This window comes from Zonotrichia albicollis, chromosome 2, assembly GCF_047830755.1.
Source record: "Zonotrichia albicollis isolate bZonAlb1 chromosome 2, bZonAlb1.hap1, whole genome shotgun sequence".
NCBI lineage: Eukaryota > Metazoa > Chordata > Aves > Passeriformes > Passerellidae > Zonotrichia > Zonotrichia albicollis.
Window position 1 is genome coordinate 114,017,119 of NC_133820.1, and position 23,595 is coordinate 114,040,713.

The following is a 23,595-nucleotide window of genomic DNA, read 5'->3' on the forward strand; positions in this document are numbered from 1 at the left end:
TGTGCCAGATTTTACATTTTCCAGAGCATTCTTTATGATCACGGGCTTCTCAATTTTCACAGTTTAAATCATCTTAAAAGTCAGAGGCAGCTTGTTTGGTTTGGGCATCCTGAGCACAATTTTCTGATATTCCTTCCCTTGGTGAATATCATCTTGCACACATCAGAAGGAGCAGCTACACTGGTTGTGGGTGGAATGGAGGTAATTTTCTTCACAGTGGCCATGGTAGGTCTGTGTTTGACTCTGCTGGAAACTGTGATAACATGGGGCTGTTTCAGCTACTGCTGAGCAGTGCTTACAGAGTCAAGGGCTTTCCTGCTTCTCACACCACCCCACCAATGAATGGGCTGGGTGGTCCTAGCATAGATAAGGATTTCAGCCCATAAAATTAAAAGTAACTATTTCCATTTGATCAAAATGGGCCCATCCACTAGTCATCCCTTTATTTTCCAAATCTAGCCAAAGATTTTAAGGTCTGATCTTATTACAAATATAAATAAAAGCCAGGGGCAAGAGTGAACTTCAACCTGAGTCCCTGAAGTGCTATGGTCACTGTCCCTACAACACACAGCATTTAAAACTTACTAGTACAGCTTTAAGGCCTTTAAAAGAAAAGGACACTGCTCTTCTCTTTTCAGATCTGAAGTGAGTTATTTTAGCTATGCCTATTCTTGTTTTTCAAATAGAGTCCTAGAATGAGGTGGAAGGGAACTTAAAGATCACCTAGTTCCCACTCCCTTACCACAGGCAGGGGCATTCCTGCCCATGGCAGAAACCAGACCAGATTGCTCAATGCCCCATCCAACCTGGCCTTGAACACTTCCAGGGGTGGGGTATCCATTTCTCTGGGCTACCTGTTCCAGTGCCTCACCACCCGAACAGTAAATACAGAAGAGTCCCACTTAAAAAAAAAAGATTTCTTTGGTGTAATGAAGTAGGAACACATAGTAAAGAGTTTAAAATGTCTACAAACCTACATGTGTTACAAGTTGAGTGAAAACAAAGTTAGCTATGTTGTTTCAGTTTTGTTATTGTTGTATTTTTTTTACCTTTCACAGAACTGTGCTGCAGTAAAACATGACTTTCATGTATGTCTGAAGTCCTCAACTGTTTCTTTTTGCTAAAACCTAAAAGATGCTTAATTAGCCTTCATTTGTTTAAGAAGAGAGCAGGTATCTGACCAAACCAAGAGAGGAAACACCACACATTGCAATTGTGTTTCTGAATTCTCTCTCTAGAAAACTCTGCACAGAACACTGCCACATCTTTGAATTCAAACTCAGCAGGTAATTAAGAGCACAAAAGAGGGCCAGCATTGGAAACAAAGGGCTGCAAATCACAAAGACCAATTTCAGAGTCGTTGGTGAACTCATTTCACATACCCTACTACACTCTTACTGTCCCAGGCACTGGAACAGTGGCCATCAGATGTCTCAGCTGTGCCAAGGAAAGAATGTCAATTCTTATCTTGCCATCACTTGCTTCCTATTCCTGAGCTTCCCGTGCCCAGGAGAGCTCTCCAATTGTAAGATTATGACTATAGCCATAAAAGTCAATATAAGGTACACCTTAAAATTTTCAATAAATGTACAAATCATTTATTTAAAATTCAAAACTCAGCAATACAAACAAAATACTTAAGAAACAATAAATCCAAATTGTAAACACTTATAGAAAATATATTAACTGTACCAATTTAACCACCCACCATTCTTCACAGAAAACAGCAAGAAATAGAGAGACAAACCAATACCCAATTGTTCTTTTCTTCTCAAATTCTAGTTTAGAGGTAGAATACCACTGTGAAGTCTCAAAAAAATTAATTCAGTAGAATTATGCTACACATAAATTTGGCCCATATACTTATAAACGTAATGAAGCCAGGAAAAAGATTCTTACTGAGAGCTCTTGCACAATAAAATTTGGCATGGCACTTTCCAATAGATAAAGCACCTTTCCTGATAAATACTGGTTTATGTTCTTGCAAGAAAGGGATCCTGTGCTTTTTCCACTACTGACAAAGAAAACATTTAAAAATAGACAGACCAACTTTTTGGTAGGCATATAGAAAGCAAGTATTTCTCAGTAACTTGTCCTAGAAAGCTAATCTGGGAAAAAAAGAAGTGTAACTATTAAAAGAAGACATTTTGAAAGACTTTATGAATACTTGATGCATACTCATTTGGGTGGCACGTCCTCAAGGGGGAAGGGGGGAAAGTTAATACAACAGGAGAGGGGGAAAAAAAAAGGAAGTGTCTTTTCCACTAGCAGGGAACTGACCGGTTTTTACGGTTTTTTGTCATTTAGTCAGTTTCCCCTAACTGCTACAATTTTATTCTCTCAGGAAAAAGTGTATCTATGTGAGACACACTAGAACATCAAGTGCAGTAAAAATTACCCAGGTAATCTCAAAGGAACATATGTTCCATTTTTGTTCATCAGATAACCTGCTACAAGTAGAAACAAAATTGGAATTCTTCAGACAATATATACAAAATCATAAAAAAAAACCCCAGGAACAGTTTGCAAGCTCAAATACAAACATTATTCAGAAAAAAACCAACTGTTTAATATAGAGACTGGCTGCTAAGTGCATTATTTAAACTGCTGCATGCAAATAGTGGAATCTATGGTTGTTTAAGAAACTTAACTATCAACAACTGTTAGGCTTCTGCAATTTAATTTAGCAAGGATTTTTTCAAGTATTTGCTGAAGGACATTTGTGGTTTAGAAGCAACAAAATAAAATTTGCAGTCTTAATGCCTTCTTGCATTATGGTATATAGAACTACTTGTCCCAGCCTTTAGAAAAAGAGGAAAAAGAGTAATTTCTACCACAGACTAGCTGAAAACAGGCCTTCATGTGCCAGCTACCTCATTTGGGGCAAAACTACTTGTGTGGTGCAGTTTAAATAGCCTAAGCTATATTTATCTGATTTTTCTGAAGCAAATTAAAGAAACATTTCAACTGTACTCACAGCAGAGCTGGCAATATCACCTGGCAAATAACCAAGGGATCTCTCCCACTAACACTGGAGGATCAGCCCAGGACAAAACACAAGAGATAAGCTTTTCTTCTACAAAGTACATTCTTCTGCTGATCATGAAGCCTTTCAAAAGGAAAGAATACAACATTAACACAGGAAAGTTTCAGATCTATTTTAGGCATTCCAATTTCTTTATGAAATTTCCATCACCTCCAAAGCAAAACTGTGCATCCCTATCCAGCTAAAAGAATATTGCACACCTAGATTAAGGAAACTTACTTAAACAAAGATGAGTAAATGCTAAGCCATATATTAAACTATGATACTTCCACATCATGATTTTTTGAGAGTTCAAAACAGGGCTGAAAGAAGACAATTTTAAGTATACATTCAGTTTTACTCCTTATTTTTCCACTGTATCCCTCATTATGTCTTTCCCTGTATGTATTTTAATGGTCAGGATGAAAATATTTTCTGTATATACAAACTAATTACATTTAACCCTGTAAAAACTAATCCAAAAACTTCACCATTCTTTGATTTCTCTATATTTAGGCAACGCATCTTCTACACATGCAAGATACTTTTCAGAACATTAGAAAAAAATTTCTAGTATTTCACTGTTTCCCAAGAAAAACTAAGATAAAGCTGAATATTCGTTGGTACATGCTTTGCTGTACCTGCATAAAACCATTTTTGTATGTACAGGTTGCACATTAATAAGGACAACAGCTGACCTCAGCATTAGTTAAAGCAAGTTGTCTTGTCTTTGTGCTTGCAAGTTCTAACAAGAAAAGGAAATATCAAGAAACATCTAGGGCTTCCATAAAAAATTTACTTGCACCAAGTTTTCCCCCTGTGACAACTCCAAAATTAAAGATGTTTCACCTTTAAGTGCACAGCAAAAGTGACAATCCAAAACAGCAAAATACATGGGCTCCCTCAGAGTCTCCAGTAAGGGAAACATTGTTATCCAGGCAGGGGTCTGGTTTCTTCCAGGTCTGGCAATAAAACACTCTGCCATGGAAGAGAACTTACACCTGGCCACTGGCTCCAGAGTGCAAGATCCAGAACTGCTTCAAACACTGAAATAATTCCTCTCTCAATCTGCAATTTGACATTTGGGGTTTTATATAACATACTGACATTCAAAGAGCTAAGTCCTATGAACTGCAGATCCCCAGGCACGGCAGATTTAAAGCCAAGTTCAGCACCTTCAGAGGACAAGGCTATGATCCCATGGACTCCACCCTGCTTTGCCCAGGTAATCAGGCACTGACACATTAATGCACCTGTACCATTTTCAATACCCAAGCACAACTGTGCTCCAAGATCTAATTATGAATATGGTCATGCTACCAATGTGTTGTGACTACATTCAGCAAGAAGGACAGCACACTCAGGACCTACCACCTCTGCTGTTCTGGGTTTTCTTTAATGCTCCCACATATGCAAGGCACAGTCAAAGATCAGCCTGACTGCAGAGACAGCCCTTTGGAGAAGTTGGTGCCCTAGAACTTTTGTGGGGTGGGAGAAAAAGAGATGATGGCTACTCTAAACACAGAGGCAAGCTTTATTCCTCCAAGGTGAACTTCACCACTGGGAAGATGGCTGGTACAAGTCCAAAACACCATTTATGTTCTAAATAAAGGATATTTTGATGCCTCAAGCAGATATTGGCCTCATACCAAACTCCTGAGTAGTGGCAAATTTCAGCTTGGAACCAAAAGCAGACATGCAACCAAAGCTTTCACAAAAACTAAATTATTTTACATGGTAATGTGGCCATAAGAGTCCTTTTAAAAGAGTGCTAGTTGGTTTTAGGGACACCATAGCATCAGAAGTTAACCTGTGGATCCAGAGAATTACAAAAGCATATGTCTTTGTAACTGAGAAGTAAACATTAGCAAACTACTGCAACACTGGGCTTCCAGTACATGTTGCAAAATGCAACTGACCCCTGTAAATCACAACATCAACTTTTATTTCACTATTGTCCATCACAAATCAGGGGCAAAACAGATTTCCCTTGTCACTGTTGATGTACACTAAGATACCCAGTAGTTTTCCATTAAAAAACCCAACATAGCAATGGCTGGGTAAGATACAAACCCTGCTGCTTTCCCAGTGTTTAAGTGGAAAGCATAGCCTAGGTATCTCAGCACACTTCCTAACAGGGAAGAAATACAACTTTTTATCCAAATTTAATGAAAATGTCCACTAGTGGACATACAGGGGAAAAAAAACCAACCAAAAAACCCAACAGAGATATCAGGAAATAGTTAAGTCATGGCATTTGCTTTTAGTATTTATACCTGTAGATAAAAGTAGTTGTGATCCATCAAACTCACTGATGTCCTGAAAGCCACTGAAATCCAAATCCCAGACAGACAGTAGCATCCTAGTGGAGCAAAACACACACCACCAAATCTGCTGCTGTAACCCAGCAGGGCAGCCCTGGAGATGATGTTCCCAAATCATATGCTCTTCTGAAATTCTTCCTTAGTCCTGGCTCCTACTGGTTCCATTTTGAGTCTTACCTGAGAAGGCAGGGAAATTCAACCCCAGGGCAAACAAAGTCAAAGCTTGTTTGAAGCTCCCTGAGGTTTCTCTCCTGAAATTCCTTGTTTCAGTGTGTATGTAAATGATCTAATTCCTCGCCAGCAGCTTCAAGTTATTTACAAAAAAGTCACTGACTCAGACGCTGGTTTTCTGGAATGCATCTTTGATACCCTGACCAAGTTACTCTTGTTTAAATGAAAAGAAGTCTGAAAAGCAACTTTTCATCTTTCTCAGGGGGCTGTATCCCACCTATGACAGGATATACTGCCTGGATTGACTCAATTTCTTCCCATATTGTTTTCTTCTCTTTGCAAAATAAGAATTTAATCTTTCTTTGCAGGAAAAAAACCAAACAAATACTTACTAACACATTCACCAAAGTGAATTCACAGCAAACACTACCACCACCACCACCCACCCACCAATCTTCAGAATTAATTTAATGGAGGCCAGTTATTAAGATACCAGTTTTATGTTTGAAAATAAAGTGCATAATGATTGCCACTGAGAACTTTGCTGATTTCAGGTTAGCATAGTTAGTATCAATTCTCAGCAACATCAATAAAATAGTAATTACAACATAAATTCATAACATGAGTCAGAATCTGAAACAGCACACATGAAAAGTAAGTTTGTATAAACAGGAAGAAGAAAGAGAAAGTGAAATGGAATCCCTAGTCCTTTGTGGAAACGATCCTATTATACAGCTATCCCAACATGCAGCATCTGGAACGAAGAATCACAGTCTGTTTGCTTCCCTTCTACCATTCCAGAAGTCAGTTTGTAGCTTCCTGGTGGTATCTGACAGATTTCGCCTTGGACTGGGGAGGATGTGTCTTGAGGGAGCTCTACAGAGACAGTGTCAGAGGAAGAATCTTGGCTTTCTGCTGACACAGACACTTGTAGACAGCTGCCCTCCATTTCCTCATTGCAATCTGTGTCTTCATCAGCCTCTTCCAGCTGCTGAACAGATTTTAAATACTGTTCTATCAGTCCGTTGTCCTGCCCATTACTAGAGCTCTCTTTACTTTGCCCACCCTCTCCATTTGAGCAACATGCTGAAACACAATTGCCATATTGTTTGATGGTTTCCATGGAAAGGGAGCTCTCACTTCCTTCAGCTGAGCTCTTTGCAGAGCTGCACAGCTCACTGGCACGAGTCTGATCAGCTGCAGAATGAAAGCCAGAATCTGGGAACTGCAACGAAGACTTTTCCTGGAGATCATCCTCACTAGCTGGAGCTAACGAAGCAGAACTAACAGCGGGTGGGGTTTCTTGCTCCCTTGTGGATGACTGAAGAGGTGGTTTGGATAAACATAAAGTGTTGGCTGAAGGGATCCCAGTACCACCTAAATTCTGCATCACTGAGAGCTGCCATTGTTGAAGGGATTTAACCTGCATAGAGAAAAATTTATTATGAAATGCAGATAAACATATTTTGATTTCTAGTGGATTTATTGCATTCAGCAACCAAGCTCTAGTATAAAACCAAGACCAAGTGACAAACAAAAGGTTTCCTGTATCATTAGGGAAATTTTGTTCTTCTTACTGTGAAATCATAGCTTTTAAACCTACATGTCAAACACTAACAGAGCACAAAAGCTCCCAGTTCAAGTACCTGAAGAAAAAGCAATCTGTTCTTAAAGCCTGAAAGGATTTATCCATTTTTAAGAAAACAACCTTATTGTTGGAAGAAAAGCTTATTAAAAGATGTAGTAACAACTTTCCTTCCTAAAAGTTGTATTAACAACTTTTGAGTTGCTCACAAGCAACACATCTTGATATCATTTCATTTGCCATGGGCATTTACCAGTCACATAATTCTTCACAGTCCTGCTTATGTTTATTTAGCTTTTCTTGCATTTTGCCTTTCTTCTCACACCAGGCCACTATTTAGTCTTTAGTGGTAAAACTAGTGTGCTTGCACTAATGTTCTGAGGGTTATTTGCCCCCACAGTATCAGTATAGCAGGCAACACAGCAGTAAGAGTCTATTAAACCACTCAAATCATTGGAAAAACTGAACCATATTGACTGTCTTCTCCAGGATCTACAGTAAGAAATAATGTGAATTCACACATAGGCAGATTCAAATTTGAATTCCAAATTCACATTTAAGCAGAAAAACAAGAGGACTAAAATTACTTACCTGGTTCCAAAGAAATTTGATAGCTTCCTCCTGTACAAGCCTTTGCATTTTATCTTCCTCTCTTTCTTTTCTCAGTCTGCAAGAACACACATCCAAAATTTATGCAGCTTAAATAAGGAACATTTGAGTAACAAGAGCAACAAGAACACATAAAAATGCCTACTTATATAACAGCACTTTTGAAAGATACAACAGAGCCTAACATTAAGAAATTACTGCAGTCTGGCTTGCCATAAATACCCAGCTGCTGACTTGAAGTTTCTTTTTCAGTTACATTTAAATTCTGCTTCCTTTTAGTGCACATTTGTTGGCTTGGCAATAAAGTGTCTTTTTGTAAACTGAACCTGAGCTCTTATTTTTTTTCCTGCACAGCTATCACCCCCTCACACACCAAATACTACTTCTTCATTTCAAATTATGCTGTCCCACTGATGTATGGATGGAGTATGATGTGTAAGCATTGGGAGTTTCTAGAGGTTCACTGAGCACTCAACTTGATTTACAGAGCTTTTGTCACTTGTGAGAGTGAAGAAAAAGAGCCTGTCAGATTGACTGATCCAGGCTGATCCAGGAAGACATTAAGTAAATCCAGAATTTTTGGCTAACAAATTGAGGAACTTTGACCATGATTTCTCCAAACATGAATTCACAGGATCAAAAATTAAAACAGAACCAAACACAGTCACATTTTAAAACGTATCATACAAGGTAGAGGAAATTCTTGCTTTTACCAGCAACAGAATAACGACTCCCAATATGGACACTTCATTTATAGACTCTAATTGTGAGGAGACAAATAAATAAATCCCACTCAGCAATTTCTATTTTGAAATATGCAAGTCCTGCTAAAATAGAAATAGAAAAATGTGTTCTAATCCAATCCACTTATAGAAAGCACTTTGAGAGTATGAATAGCTATGTGCAAAACTGTGCTTACCTTACAGGAAGTGATCCTGTAATGTAATCACTTTTATGTTTCTGATGCTAGGTTCTACTGTGAGTAGTTATATCATCTATATCTGTTCTGAAATACTGTGGAATGGTGGTTCTATTCAGACAGAATTGCAAATACACAGCATGACCTCAACTTACTTTTCTATTTCAGCTGTTAAATAAATGATGTGCTGCTGCATTCTGTGTAGGCGAATTTCATTCCGCACTTCCTTGGCTTGAGGGTGGTGGTTCCTGGTGTAAAATCCTCTCCAGGAAGCTTGGAGCTTGGTAGCTGCTTCAGTCATCCTTTGCAGCTCAGCTGCACCTTGATCAGCTGCTGCTGCACCTTGCCCAGCCAGTGAAGCAGACCTTTCTTCTGTCACCTGCTCAGGACAAAGAGTTTTTACTCCTGATTCAGCACCTAGCAAGGTTCTGGGGTGACTGTGCCGAACTTGGCCTTCAGCAGCCCCTAAATAGTGGCCAGTCCTTGCAGCCAGGCCAGCTGTTACCAGCTCAGGAGCAGGAACCTGCAGGATTTCATTGATATTCTCTTGTGTTTCCACACTTCCTGCTGCTCTGTTAGGGTGCTCTCCTGTAACAGACACAGCTTCCTGCTTTTTAGTTGTTTCCCTTCTATTAATATCTCTCACACCTTCAATCACTGTATCATCATCATCTTCTAGGCTCAAATTGATTCCATGTAGCTTCAGGTCTGAAGCAGGAGACACTGGAGCCAATCCTGAAGCAACTGGCATGAAAGTAGACTCTGAGGATAAAAGGCTGCTGTTTAGTTTATCTTCATCTGTCTGTACATCTTCGAGGTGTAGCTCCTTGGAAAAGCTTCTTTCATGAAGAAAAGTGTTCTTTACTGCATAGGAATGATCATTGTTTGCACTTGGTCCTACCCAAGAATTCCTCTGGATGACAGGTTCTAGATAGGCAGAAAGGCACATTATAGAGTATTTCAATAATATGAGTAGTTTGTTTAATTCATAGGGATTCCCAAATTCATTTTGACAGTTAGCACCTGGTGTGTAAGATGATCTAACATGTTAGTAACAATGAGCATTGTTTCTGTATCAGGACAATATTTACCACAGTAACATCCAAACTTGGCAAACGCCGGGTACAAGAAATGGCATAAACTGCACTTCCTTGGAGAATAAACTTATATAAAATGCAAAAGTCAAAGTAGTAACTCTCATTTCGTTGGATTGGGTTTTTTGCCTAACCAGCCAGACACAAATAAGCATGGACTGGATTTTTTTAGAAACAATCTACAACTTCAGTTGAGAAAATAGAAGATCAATAAAATAAAACAATAACAGGGCCTTGTTCTGAAATTCCTTCCATGAAGTTACCTATGCTCAAAAGAAAAATATTTATTTCCACAGGTTAGAAACAGGAGTAGATGAGCTCCTTACCCTTTTCAAGACCCGTCTGAGATGGCTGGGCCTGGGCACTGTGTTCATGAGCAACTGGCACTGCTTTGCTAGGAGCAGAAAATGTCCGTGGTTCCTCATTTTGGTTTTCATGCATCAACTGCCTCTGGTGGAGTCTAAGCAGAGAGGGCCAACAATAGATTTTGTGCTTTATTTAAACTTTGTTTTGTACAGAAAACATCTAAAAGAAACTATGAGCTATTTCAAAAGAAACAAGTGATCAAAACATTCTAAAGGAGAGGCTTGTTATGCAGACTCCTATATACACAAGACACTCACAAAGGAGGAAATTGCAGTCTTTTCCTGCTCCCCTTCCTCCAGCCCCTCTTTCTTCAATACATGTTAAAAAAAACCAAAAAAAAACCCCACCAAACAAACAAAATATCCCCAAAAAACTACCAAATAAAAATGAAAAAAAGCCCAACATGCAGTTCTGACTATAAACTGAAAACCATGAGGTATTTCTACATATGAAGAATGTATGAAAATATTTTAAGTTTGTAAAGTGGAATACATTATATGTGTAGGTATAGAGGAGTTTTAGGAATCGTGGGAGTATCTTTTACATTTCAAAGTAAGTGAATCAAGGAATAGGTGCTCCTGTTACTAACAGCCCAAAATCCTAGCACAAATCAACAAATATTGCAACAAAAAAAACATCATCCTTTACAAACTCAGAGAACACACAGGTTGTCTCAGCCCAGCTAAATTAGAAGCTCAGGAGACAGAGGACAAAGTCAAACTGTCCTATAAACCATATATGCATGTGTATATACAATATAGGTGAGGATTTGGGGAGATTGCTTTTTCTACTCAGGTTTTTTTTGGCTTGGTTGTTGAGAGCTTTTTTTAATTTTTGAAGAGTTATATTCAACAGAACAACTTCCTGGATTTTCCCCAGAAAGATGTGAATGCTAGAGCACTTAGCTAGAGATTCCAAGGTTGAGATGCCTTGACTGCACCTTCTCCTCAGAAACAGCTAAAACATTTCCATCATTTGCTCCTGGAGATCAATCTACACTTGCAAAGTGAGCAGTAACTCCTTCTAGATGCTTCCAAGTTTCTAGTCCTTCTTTTGAGATATCCTTCTGCTAACTACAACACTTTTGTTGCTCAGCCTTTTAACCACACTATGCCACTTAGGTAGCCTGCTCCTGGGAGCTGAATTTTCTGCTCTTTCAGCAAGAAAAAGTTTGTCAATAGGTCCTAGGGAATAGAACAACCTGGACTGCTTTGTTTTCTGGCTTCTAACCAAAATTAGCTCACCTTTACATGGACAAGAAACACACCATGATAACTCTACTCATCTATTTGCACAGACCTTAGCAACACAGCTACCAGAACCAGCAGGCTCTCCAGAGGCCTCTGCTGACAGACCTCAGGTGCCAGATACAGATGGACAAACGCATCACTGGGAACAGTGCCCCCCAAAGGACAACTTTAAAACCAAGAAAGAATATTCCAACAATAAAAAAGTGGCTAACACACCAGTGTACCACAACAGTCCTCATTTACAATTAGAACAAAAGCTAAGCTCCTTCTTGAATTTTTCATCATTTTTTGTGTGGCAATAAAAAAAAAAAATCCCAGTTCATGGTTTATTTTAATCACAGTTCTAACACAAAATACTTTCAGTGTCCTACAAAGCACAGGCTGAAAAATACAAAGGAATTTTCCCCTAGTTGGCCCAGAAAGCACAAAAACACTCCTGCTGCTGCTCTGCCTCTCAATCCCATCTAGGACACATCCTGTACTTTCATGGCACTTTGCATCTCCAGTCCTCACTGCTACTTTGAAATACTTAAAATGAAATCTTACCACATCTAACACATCAGATATATAATTATGTTCTCAATTACATCCTCTAAGAAAGAAACTAAATTCTCACCTTTGCTTACTCAGTATTTTTTCCAGTTTGGCATCCTCTTCAGTCTGGAGTCCATATACAGATGTGAGAGGACAAACATTAGCCAAGTACTGAACTAGCTGAACATGCTGCCCAGGCCGAAATGACCTTCCTTTCCCTTGACTGTAGAGCCATTCTGCTTTCAAGCTGTTAGGAAGGGGGAAAATGGTTTAATAAATGGCATCTTTAATAAACAGCATAGAAACAGTAACTCTGTTTTTACTACAGTTCTTCTAGTGGGTACCAAAGAGCTAATCTACAAATCTAAGCAAGATTTGGAACATGTGCAATGCCCAGGTAAGAGCCTGTAAGACTGGCTCAGCAATTCTCTTCTTCTATATCAAAATTTGCTTTCATTTCTATTCCTTCTTCAGATTCCACATTCAAAAATCTTTCTGCCAAGCATACATATCTGTGAGATTTCTTGTCAAACTTTCATCCTTCCCAACACCCAGAGAAAGTGGTAATTCATTGTTCTGATAATGGTATTATGTACTAATTCACTTAGGCATCAATTGAAACAAAAAAGAAAAAACCCACTTGTCCAAAACTGTGCATCTCTGCTTTGTGTTATCTTTGAGCACTGAAAACACATCTGTCTCAATGAACTTATCAGCAAAGCTTTCACAGAAACAGAGAAGTTCACAAAAACAGACACAGAGAGCACATATTCCTAAAAAGTATTCAACAAGTCTGTTTTAAAAATTAATTTCTGTGCGAGATTATTTAATATAATACACCCACATGTAATAATATAGTTAATACAGAACATCCCATGAAAAAGTCATGAAAAAGAAGTCTAGAATTCCAACAGGCAACTCTCCTGGAAAGTCATAGCAGGTTATGGTGAAACAGAAATAGAATTGGTTCACCTCTGACCAAGAGAAAGGCACCTTTTATTTTTGGTAACAGGGTAAAAAGGACATTAATGTCCTAGGATGTGAGTGTCCTGGACTGGAATGTGCTTATACTGGATAATATTTATGCTTGGGCTGTTCTGATGTCAAGAACTTTGTCATACAGATATCATAGGGATATAATGAGCACAGTGATACAGTAACAAGTGATTTGAGCAAAATTATATTTAACTAATTGATAACACAAAAAAGCCAAATCTAGAAATGCACACACAAATCATGCTTATATAAGGGCAAGTTTGAGCTTCCCCCAAGACAACAGCTTTAACTCCTGCTTATTGTCACATTATGCAAAGTCAAACAGGCTGTAAAGAAAGGCTACCAGACCACTGATCAACTGCTATCACAGTTTTGCTTTGTAGAAGTGCTTCTGTGATTTGAGCAACAAAACAAAAGCTTAACTTCATACTTCTGTCTAAGCTAACTAAATAATAATTCCAGTGTAACAGATGAAAAATTTAGCTATAGCAATTTTAGCTCAGCCGAACTTGATGTAATAATTTCAGAGATTTAATAATACTATTATGTCACCTTTCCTTCTGAGAAATCACATATCCATCAAGAACTTTAAGGTTCAGACACCAGCTGACAATATAAGGCCTGTAGTCAAAGCCAGGGACAGAAGGTGTGGCCATCACACAAGGATTGTTCATAATTGACAGCTGCTCCAAGTGGTGAAGAGAGGCCAGGAAAGAAACCTTGAGAAAACAAAATACATTTGTTAACTCAGAAAAACATTCCACATTTCTCCTAACTACAGCTGGACAACCTGTGTAAAACAACTGAATGACAAATAAATCAAGAATCACATTTGATTTTTGAACACTGCAATTTCCCAATGATTCTTCTGTAAATGCTATTAGTCCTAGGAAAGTATTATCTTCTCTTAAAATTGGGAATGGGGCTTTATGTATAGAAAGATGTAGTATGAGTCCAGTTTACTACAACAGCTATTGGATTTTGAAAACAAACAAAGAAAAAAAAAAAAAGGGGGGGGGCAAGCCAAAAAGCTGGAGAAACCCTGCCCTGTTTTGAAAAGAAATTATTACCAAAAAATTTTCTTCCAACATGAAATCCCAACCAAGAGTTTTGGCTGCTACTTATAATAAATCAAACAAACAAAACAATAAAGACAAAAGTCACAGGCAGATTATTTGTTTCTCTTACACAGTTTGAAAAATAGGTCAGTGGCAACAAGTGCAATTCAAACCTCTGTTCTAATCCCAGCAGCTGCAGAAGGTCTCTGCAGCATTTAGTCAGCTCAGCTTTCAGACAACTAGAAAAGGTTAGGCCTAAAAGTAACATCCTTGAATAACAAAAACATAGCAGAAAAAAGGCAAATTTCTTTCCAGACTAAATTTTAAAAGACACCACTAGCTCGTGCAGATAATGCAAATATGCTTATTACATATAAACAATTAAACTATTACAAGTTATGTTGTTTCAGAGAAGAGAGCCCATTTTCAGTTACAATCTCAAAACAATTGTTCAACTTCCTTCTTTCAGTCTACCTAAAGACAAGGTGATCTATCTTCTATATCTTACCTCATTTAAGTCTCTGATTTCATTTTCTGCCAAAGAAAAAACAGTCAAACTCTGAGGTAGGCAAGCAGGGGCAGGGCGAAGTGAAGTTATAATATTTCCATGCAGCAACAGAGTCTATAAAATAAAAACACATGATGAACACATGATGAAATGAATGCTTGGTCAGAACCCACAGATTTCTTTTCCAGGCATCACCTGACATAAACACATTGCAAAAGAAGGATAAGTAAGACTTTCTGGTCACAGTTACCAAAAAAATCATTTGGAAACATTTTTCTCTACAGCATGCATGTTGGAAGAGTTAGAAGTATATTTTTGATTCGTGATAGGATAAGAGAACAAAGAGTTATGAAGAAGATATCATCACCATCATATCTTTATCAAAATCATTAGAGTGGCTTTAGAAAAATCACTGCCTCAGCTCCTGCAACTTCAAAACAAGGAAGAGAACATTTACACACTTCTCTCTAGAAATTACATTTAATGAATTAAAATGCTCTAAGAGCTAGTGTTCAAAGAGTGAATGTCTAAAGGCAGCAATTTTCAAAGCAAATTTCTTTCTGTACAGAATGCATTAAAAACAGAGATAGAACACCTACCTTCAGTGAGGTAAGCTTAGAGAGATCACCTAATTGAGCTATGTTATTGTCTGATAGATCAAGATGCTGAAGACACAGACAGGAATTGACTTGTTCAATGGCCTACAAAAATAAAGAAATCAGTTACTCACAGCAACCCTTTTTTAGCTACTAAATAAAACCAAGTATCAATAATTATAAATTCTTTTGAAAGATAAAAAAAACCCACTAGCTAAGTAACCCAAAATAAACACCATATTTTAATACAGTTGTATTTTATAGATAATAATTTTGGAGACTACTTCCTTACTTGCATTTCATTTTGATATCAAACCTTTCATTTTTTCCTAGACAACTCCAAAAGCTGCCATCTTCTATTTCATAAGCCAGTAGACACAAAATAGTAACATTGTTCCAATCAAAACATATTCAGATTTCTTTGCAGCATGTTCCAAATTTCTACAACAAAAGATTCTGGTAAATGCAACAGAGTGAATACTTTACCTTAATGTTATTTCCTGCCAAATTCAGCCATTCCAGGTGCACCAAATCCTTCAGCCCTTCCACATACCCAATACTGTTATGAGGCAAGTTGAGCACTCTGAGCTTGGTCAGTTTTGCCACACCCATCATTCGCACCAGACGGTTGTTGGCCACAGAGAGCTGCAGATGGACACACAAAATAAACAGCTTTAACTATGCAGGCAGAGTAAGGTCTTACTTCTAGTAGTTAAAAATCTACTCCAACAGATACTTGTTCAATCTATGTATTTCATTTCAAGTAAATGACACAGACAAAAAACCTGCAAGAGCCAGGAAATAAATTACTGATCAAAGAACATGAGTCCTCACAGCTCACTCCACAACCTTAAGAGGAAATTCTCCTAGCAACAGCTAAAAAAAAGAAAAAGAATGAGGAATTGTGTCATATGAAAATAAGGTTGTAATATCAGAACTGCCAATTCATTGTGCAAATTGTTGCCCCATTCCTGGTGTAAAATTGCACTTACTGTCAATATGGCAGAGGACAAAATGTATTTCACAGCATTCTCAAACAGGTCCTGTGCTAATAGAACTGTAAACCACAAAGTTTTTAAAGGGTAAATCCTGACTAGACACACACTTCAGTAACAAGATCACCAAGCTGGCAGTGTGGTGAAGGTTTGTTGTAGCAACAAACCCCACCTCTGCCAACTCAGTGTAAGCTGGTCTGTAAAAGTTATCAGGCAGCTTCGAGTCTATCCAGAAGGACTTGCAGTGAAAATACAAAGTTATTTTTAATGTTACAAAGCCCATGTACTCAAAAGCTAAGAAGTATCAAAATTTGAGTTATCAGTGACTTTTCTAAGTGTTCTCATCATGTCCCTCCCCCATTAGGATTTACTTAGCTCATTTTTAGTTACAGCCCCCTCCACTATCAACTGCAGACCTCCGCTGAAGGCAAAGCTTTCTACTTTAGCCAGCCATCCTTTATTTTCCTGTGAAGACAGTAACTGCTAGCTTACTTCAATAACATAATAGTGCCTGAAGGCAGAAGATGCTAACATCATAGCACCATTATTTGATAACAATTTCAAATCAAACAATACTGACCTGCATCAGATTCCTGCATTTTTCCAAGTGTTCCAATTTAATTATCTGATTTTTGTCCAGAATCAGAGTCTGAGTATCAGCATCACAGGGCAAAGTTGGACCAAGCTTTTGCAATCCTTGACCTGAGCAGTTGACTATCAAGCCTTAGAATAAAAAGGAGAAAAAAAACAACAAAAAAAGCACCACAAAGTTTATATATGAGAACATGTACTGGAAAAGCAATGCAAAATAAAAAGATTTGTTTTATAATAGATGCAGATAATTTGGAGAAACAGATTAACTTTCTTTTCCATGTAAAACTAAAGCAAATTACTCCAGATTGAACACTTTAAGAGTAACTGATCCAGTTACTGGAAGATACACATACCAGACACTGTCCCACTTAGGAACTCTGGCAGAATTCTGGGAAAGTCACAAAAATCCTTTGAAGTGAGATGCAGCAAAATTCTGGTAGCTAAATTTAAAAGTGCGATCCTCAAAACCCCAAATTTCAAAAGAACCTAAATTTAAAAATTCTTCAGAGAATTTAAGTTTTGAGCAGCTTGACAAGTAACTATGTGTAATCATTCAATCTAAACTGAGAAGCCACTCATGCAGCCACACTACAGTACTGGGGCACTGGGAAGAACAAACTGTAAATGGGCCAGCACACCATTTACTTAGTGCAACACACAATTCAAATGTTCCATGCAAAAAGGGTCACTACATAAAGTTCTCATGAATAACTTGAATCACTGGGTGCCCAAAGTGACACCTGATATTGGTAATAATTTTCATACACTGAGCCTCTGCAGCGTATTTGATGTACAAACACCACTGTAGTGCTTCTTGTTCTCTTAATATCTGTTCAGTAAAAAATGCTTCCTTTTTCAGCAACATATCCCAAATGTTCTCACTCTAATATGACTCTCATATTAGTAGTACAGTTTATAGTTTTTAGGGTTTAGTTACACTATGGATGGAGACAAACATTTTTTGTGTACCATTTTGTCAGCTAGAGAAGATGCATTTCTAAAAAAAGATGTCTGATGACATTTATTATATTCCCATTTTTTTCAAATCCACAGTTGCCCCAAGGGCTTTGGAGAGCAGCAAGGCAGAGCCAGCAACCATCACACTCCTGTCTGCACATTTAGGGAGAAAGTATCACTTGTTTCTCACTCAAGCAGTCACTCCTACAACTGCTTGATCACTTTAATTGACCAGACAAACTTTGCATCTGCTTATTTATCCAAGGGTTTGTTACAAAAATCCACAACTGGCCCCTCCAACCTAGGAGAGAGGCAAGGACCCACAGTACAGAATTGCAAGAGTAATCCTTTTATTCATGCACGAGGTGTCCCATTCAAACTGGGGCACTCAGAATGTGGCTTTACACACGGTTCTCATAGATTTCCAACATTCAAGTATAACATGATCCAACTGCTACTTAACACATACAACTATCTGCAAAGAACCTGTATTTCTATGGCAACATCATCCACCTGCTTTGCTATTGAACTACACATCCCTGCAGTCAGACTTGCTACAACCACTTCTCCATGATGCTGACAAAGGAAGTTTTCACACACGTGTTAAACGACCTGGGGTGCTGGCATTATCTCCCAGTCTGGGGGGATCCTTTATGAGCACCTTCAGGATTCCGAGAAACATAGATCCCTCTTTCAATATCGTCTGTCCTTCTCCTTGCAACAAGCTTTAGTTTGCTTGCTTAAGCATGGCAGTTCAGTATACAGCATGAATTATATATACACGTGGAACTCTACAAAATTAATATGATTCCATTCTATAAAGACTCATTGATATAATACCTGGGGAACGAGATTTTCCTAATAGGCTTTCAGGACCCAGGAAAACATTCAAATTTGCTTATTTCTCGTTTGGCAGGAACCAAGGAACTACACCCTCAGAAGTGGCGCTGTCCCCAAGACCCCTCAGCCCTCCCCTCTAGGGAAACCGGGCCCTATATCATTGAAATCCTGGCCTATAAATGCTCTACAAGGCGGCGGGACTCTCCAGCACGATGGACGGTGCTCCGTCCTGCCCCGAGCCAGCGGCGCTCCTCAGGGCGGGAAGCGGTGCCCGCGGCGCCCCCCTCGCCCCGCGCTGCCCCGGCCGCCTCCAGCCCGCGGGCCCTCGGGGGCCGCCTGACAGCGGGGGCACCGGAGCCGCCGAGCCGGCCCCGAGAGGAGGGGGCGCCGCCGCCTCCGCAGCGCCGAGCCCCCCGCACCCCTCCGAGCGCCCACAGCGCTTTTCGGGACCCGCAGCCCCCAACATCGCGGCCCCCGGCATCTGCCCGGGGCTGCCCTTACCGGCTCCGGCCGCCTCGTCCCCCGCCCCGGCCGCCGCCATGCCCCGCGCTTGACAACACCGCCAGGCAACGGAGCGCCGATGGGTCGGGCCGGGCCGCTACGGGAGCGCCGCGCCCTTTATGCTGGCTGGAGCGGCGGGTCCCGCGGCCGGGGCTGCGCCGGGGGAGCCCGGCCCGGTGAGCGCTCCGTGAAGCTGCCGCGGTGCGGCCGGGGCGGGGCGGGGCGGTGCTGCCGGCCGGGCCCTGCCCTGCCCTTCCCGCTCCGCTCCCGTCGGGCCCCGCGCGGCGCTGCCGACAGCGCCTCCCGGCGTCCCCTCCGCCTCTCCGGCCCCTCGCAGCCGCCGCCATCATGAAGTGAGCGCCCCGTCCGCCGCTATCCGCGCCCATCCGCCGCGGGGAGGCCGCCGCGGGGCCCCGGCCGCCTCCCCCGGGCACCCGCGCCCTCCCCTAACTCTTCTCTCCCGCGCAGGGTCGAGCTGTGCAGCTTCAGCGGCTACAAGATCTACCCGGGCCATGGCCGCCGCTACGCCCGCACGGATGGGAAGGTGAGGCCGGGGCGAGCCCCGAGGGCCGGAGCGGGCCCTGCGAACCGGAGGGCGGCCGGGCGGTGCGCGGGGAGCCGGGGCCGCGCCTCTGGGACTGTCCGGAGACTCCGGTAGTGTTGATGTGGCCCGTGCCCGGGTCGTTCGTATCGAGCTGTGTGAAAATAGCATCGCTGTGCAGTTGCCGTGGCTGCTCCGCAGGAGATCCGTGCTGTAGCTCGGGGTTGAGCTTTAGAATGCAGTTTCTAAAGGCAGTCTTAAAGCAGCAGGTGTAAAGTACCAAACTTGTGTAGAAAATGCTTCTTAGACGTCCTGCGTCAAATGCTGAGATTCGCTGGAGACAACAGCTGGTCTCCCAAATTAATTGAGTAGAAATCTTTGAGGTAAAATAGGGTGGAGAGCCCTTTCAGGCTGTCATGTCATACGCAGACAGGATTTGTCCCTACCTGTGAAAGGATGGCTTGGCTTTTGAGTATCCCAGTACAGTCATCTTTCTCTGCCGAATTCCCGGCAAAATAACCAGGAGATAGACTGGCCGAATCCTTGTGAGTGCTCCTGGGAATAAGGTTGTACTTTAAATGAATTATATAGCTAATAACAAACCGGCTTGCACGTTCTGCCTGATGTTATAGACAAACAGGTTAGTGTCACTAGGCAGGGGGGAATCGGGTGGAGCATTGGTCTCCCTGTGTTCCCTAGGCCAAGTTCTGAATCACTCCCACGTACAGGAAGTACATAGTTGCTTGAGGATGGACACTTGGGAAGCATGATGCTGGACACAGCTATTCATGCTGTGCCTGAAGTACACAGCAGCACGGGATGCAAGTGGTAATTTGAACTTTTTTCAGAAAAATGAAGATACTTCAGAATGCCTTGCAATACATCGGTTTGACCAATGTAACAAAATACAAAACTTGAGATTTCTTGAATTACCTTCTAAAATTTTGACTAGTCAGAGCTGTGTTTAAGAACTCCAAAACCATCAGTGTCAAAAAACGCTGACTCAAAGAATGCTTAATGCAAACTGTGGTAATGTCTTCCATGGAAACAAAGTTTACACAAAACATTTTGCCTTCCCAGGTTTTTCAGTTCTTGAATGCAAAATGTGAGTCTGCATTCCTTTCCAAGAGAAACCCTCGTCAGATCAACTGGACTGTTCTGTACAGGCGTAAGCACAAGAAGGGACAGTCAGTAAGTACATACCAGCCAATGGCACTGGAAGGTGGTGACCAAAAGATGATGTGGTCACTGCTCTGTCAGAGGTCACTTAAGTGTGCCAGTGTTCAGCAGGAGCATGACCCAAGTTACCAGGATGAAGACTAGTTAATAATGGTGAAAATGTGACTGCAGTTACATGAGTTTATACACCACTTCAACAAAATCATTGTATTGTGTTGTAGCACTTCTTTGGGAGACCACTCAGACCCATAGTATGTTCAGTAGATCTTAATAATTGTAGGAATAGCTTGTTTTTAAAAGTTAGTTTTAGGGAAGGTGGGCAATGCTGTTTAATATGCAGACTTTGTGAAAGTTTGGTCTTGTAAACTTCCTCAATGGTGACAGCATAGGGAGCTGATTTTGGGGTTAGAGGGGCAGGGATGACTCTCCTTGAAAACTTTGGGCTGTAGCATGAGGTCTTTCCCTTTGTAGCTGTCATTGCATGAGAAGGATAAATCATGAAACATGTAGCATGAGGTATGCTGCAGTGCTCTTCTTTAAACTTGCACAGCAGAGGAGCTTTGAGAAAGGCTTACAGCAGTGCAATAATGGTTGAAGAAAGTTGATGCATGATAGCTTACACTGCTCCCCAGCACCTGATCCACTTGAATAGGTGTGGAGTGTTTTCCTTTCAGAAGACACCATCAAAGGTTTATCCTTCCCCCCTTTTTTCGTCTGGGAGTTACCGATGGCTGAACTTGTAACATTCTTTCAAAGTATTTTTTTTTTTTTTTTTACTTGCTTAGAAGTATAGAAGATACAGAGTCTAATATGTGTGTCTCCAGCACTGATAGTTGGACAGCTGGGGAGCCAGCCAAAGATTGTTGGTAGTAACACACAATGAAAAGTACAGGATGTGGCTGGAGAAGGAGCCATGTGGAGGTAGGGCAGCACTTCTCTGTACCCAACAGAAGGATTCTCTAAATTGAGGAGGAAAATTCTACTGCAGTATTCAGTTTTAAATAGCTTCAATTTGAGTAGCAGCTTGTTCCCATAATTGTCTTTAGCCATGTATTTGATGTCTTGTGATGCTAATTGTGTGTGTTTGTCTCCTGCCCTGTTAGGAAGAGGTCCAGAAGAAGCGCACGCGCCGTGCTGTGAAGTTTCAGAGAGCCATCACTGGTGCCTCTCTGGCTGAGATCATGGCCAAGCGGAACCAGAAGCCCGAAGTACGAAAGGCACAGAGGGAACAAGCTATCAGGTGAGAAGCCAGATCAGTGGAGCTATCCCAAGCTTTTCAAAGATTACAGTACTATCCCAAGCTTTTCAAAAATTACAGTACTATCTCAAGCTTTTCAAAGGTTACAGTACTTTTCATACAAAAGCTTAAACTGTAGGTGAGCTCTGTGTTTTATTTTTGGTTTTTTGTTTGCTTTTTATCTGTATATTTGTATGTAATACTGAGTAATCTTGGCAAGCGATAGTGGCAGCAGAGAAGGATCTCTCCTTGCCTTTTCCCTTTGTACTTTTGTCATTCACAGTTCTGTCATCTCTGTAGAAATTCCTTCAGGGGATAGTGAATATAGAGGAGAAATCTGCAGTAATGCATTCCATTACTGGTCTCGGGAAGCTTACAGTGCTGAAACAAGGAAACTGTGTGTGGCAGACATAGATAACTTCCACTTTTTTCTGTGAATTAACAGGGCTGCAAAGGAAGCCAAGAAGGCTAAGCAGGCAACCAAGAAAACAGCTGTTTCTGCTGCAAAGGTGAGATGCAGTAGGCAAATAGAAATTGTAAAATGGAATACACCATGTTGTAACATGACACACAATGTTCTGCTGTGGCACTTAATTGGAAATTCCTGTTTCTGTGTTGAGGAAGCATTTCGTGTAACTTTCTTAATAATAATATTAAAAATAATAATAATATTACAAGAAATCCATTCTCTGACCTAATATCAGAGATAATTAATAAATAAAAACTTGTCTGAATGTGACATCTTCACTGTCTAGGAACTTGGTAACAGTATATTGATGAGTGCTGCTCTGTGTTTCATTATCACTTCTGAATTAATACCATGTGTTGGCTTAGTGTTATGTTTGTAAACAAATGCTAACATGATCCCAGTATTGATCTATCCCTAGTCTGATTTCTGTCAAAAGTACATACAGGGACACTTTTAGAACTGCAGATAAATGGCTTCTTTTCACTCATACTTCATTATTTCTCTTCAGGCCCCTACAAAGGCAGCACCTAAGCAGAAGATTGTGAAACCAGTCAAGGTTTCTGCTCCCCGTGTTGGTGGAAAGCGCTAACTTGCCAAACTTGGTCATGCTGAATAAACATCTGATGGAATTCCATTACTTGTGTCATGGTCTGCTCTGCTGTGTGAGATACACTGAAGGGAATGAATCTGTGAAATGACAGTGTCTGGGTATTGCAGACTGAAAAAACATCTTCCTGCCATAAAACACTGTTTCTTAGCCAGTCTGCTGTATTAGCACACGCTTCCCCAGTGTTCACTGGGTGGCTCAGGTAGCAGGGAGGATGGAGTAGGTATTTGAGGAGTGTTCTTGCCTGAAGGACAGAGCAGCATCTAAGTTTTTTTCTACATCTATGACAAATGGCATAAAAAGTGGTTTCTAAGATCAGAGGTACACACAAGCTAAAAGAGGGTGTGAAGCAATATAATCTGTATATTACCTACAAAGGTTCTGTGTTGTGGAATGCATGTAGCAAGATACAGAGAATCAAATGTGGAGAAGGTTAAAAAAAGGAAATGGATGGTTTCACAGACTGCATAGCTCTTGCACACAAAGATTCAGATGCAGCTTCTGTGTAGGGAAGTTACAAAACTATGAATTGTTGGAGCTGTTGTCAGGAAAAGGAAACCTGGGAAGACTGAATGAGTTTCAAATGCAGCTGTGATGTTAAAGCTCATTTAGGTTCATATTTAACTTGCTGAATGCATAT

The 23,595-nt window shown here is 40.5% G+C and overlaps 2 protein-coding genes across 2 annotated transcripts; one reads left to right on the forward strand and one right to left on the reverse strand.

Moving 5' to 3' along the window:
* Positions 1 to 1,575: 1,575 nt before the first annotated feature.
* Positions 1,576 to 19,158, reverse strand: CEP97 (centrosomal protein 97). The gene is made up of 11 exons (XM_014269422.3): positions 18,923 to 19,158; positions 16,611 to 16,753; positions 15,522 to 15,680; positions 15,039 to 15,140; positions 14,440 to 14,553; positions 13,426 to 13,592; positions 11,960 to 12,124; positions 10,054 to 10,187; positions 8,789 to 9,560; positions 7,697 to 7,772; positions 1,576 to 6,943 (listed from the first exon to the last, which is right to left on the reverse strand). Exons 1-11 carry the CDS (start codon positions 18,960 to 18,962, stop codon positions 6,248 to 6,250), a joined length of 2,568 nt encoding a protein of 855 aa, XP_014124897.2. The 5' UTR covers positions 18,963 to 19,158; the 3' UTR covers positions 1,576 to 6,247.
* RPL24 (ribosomal protein L24) lies at positions 19,145 to 22,982 on the forward strand. Its single transcript, XM_005490397.4, has 6 exons — positions 19,145 to 19,275; positions 19,391 to 19,466; positions 20,544 to 20,654; positions 21,746 to 21,882; positions 22,325 to 22,388; positions 22,857 to 22,982. Exons 1-6 carry the CDS (start codon positions 19,271 to 19,273, stop codon positions 22,935 to 22,937), a joined length of 474 nt encoding a protein of 157 aa, XP_005490454.1. The 5' UTR covers positions 19,145 to 19,270; the 3' UTR covers positions 22,938 to 22,982.
* The last annotated feature ends 613 nt before the right edge of the window (positions 22,983 to 23,595 follow it).

Coding starts and splice junctions, on each gene's coding strand:
- RPL24 (XM_005490397.4), top strand. Junction 19,467..20,543: donor ACGCCCGCACGGATGGGAAG/GTGAGGCCGGGG, acceptor TTGCCTTCCCAG/GTTTTTCAGTTCTTGAATGC. Junction 21,883..22,324: donor CAGAGGGAACAAGCTATCAG/GTGAGAAGCCAG, acceptor GTGAATTAACAG/GGCTGCAAAGGAAGCCAAGA.
- CEP97 (XM_014269422.3), bottom strand. CDS start 18,962: ATGGCGGCGGCCGGGGCGGGGGACGAGGCGGCCGGAGCCG. Junction 13,593..14,439: donor AAATCAGAGACTTAAATGAG/GTAAGATATAGA, acceptor TGTTTTCTCAAG/GTTTCTTTCCTGGCCTCTCT. Junction 10,188..11,959: donor AAAATACTGAGTAAGCAAAG/GTGAGAATTTAG, acceptor CTCTCTGCTTAG/ACTCCACCAGAGGCAGTTGA.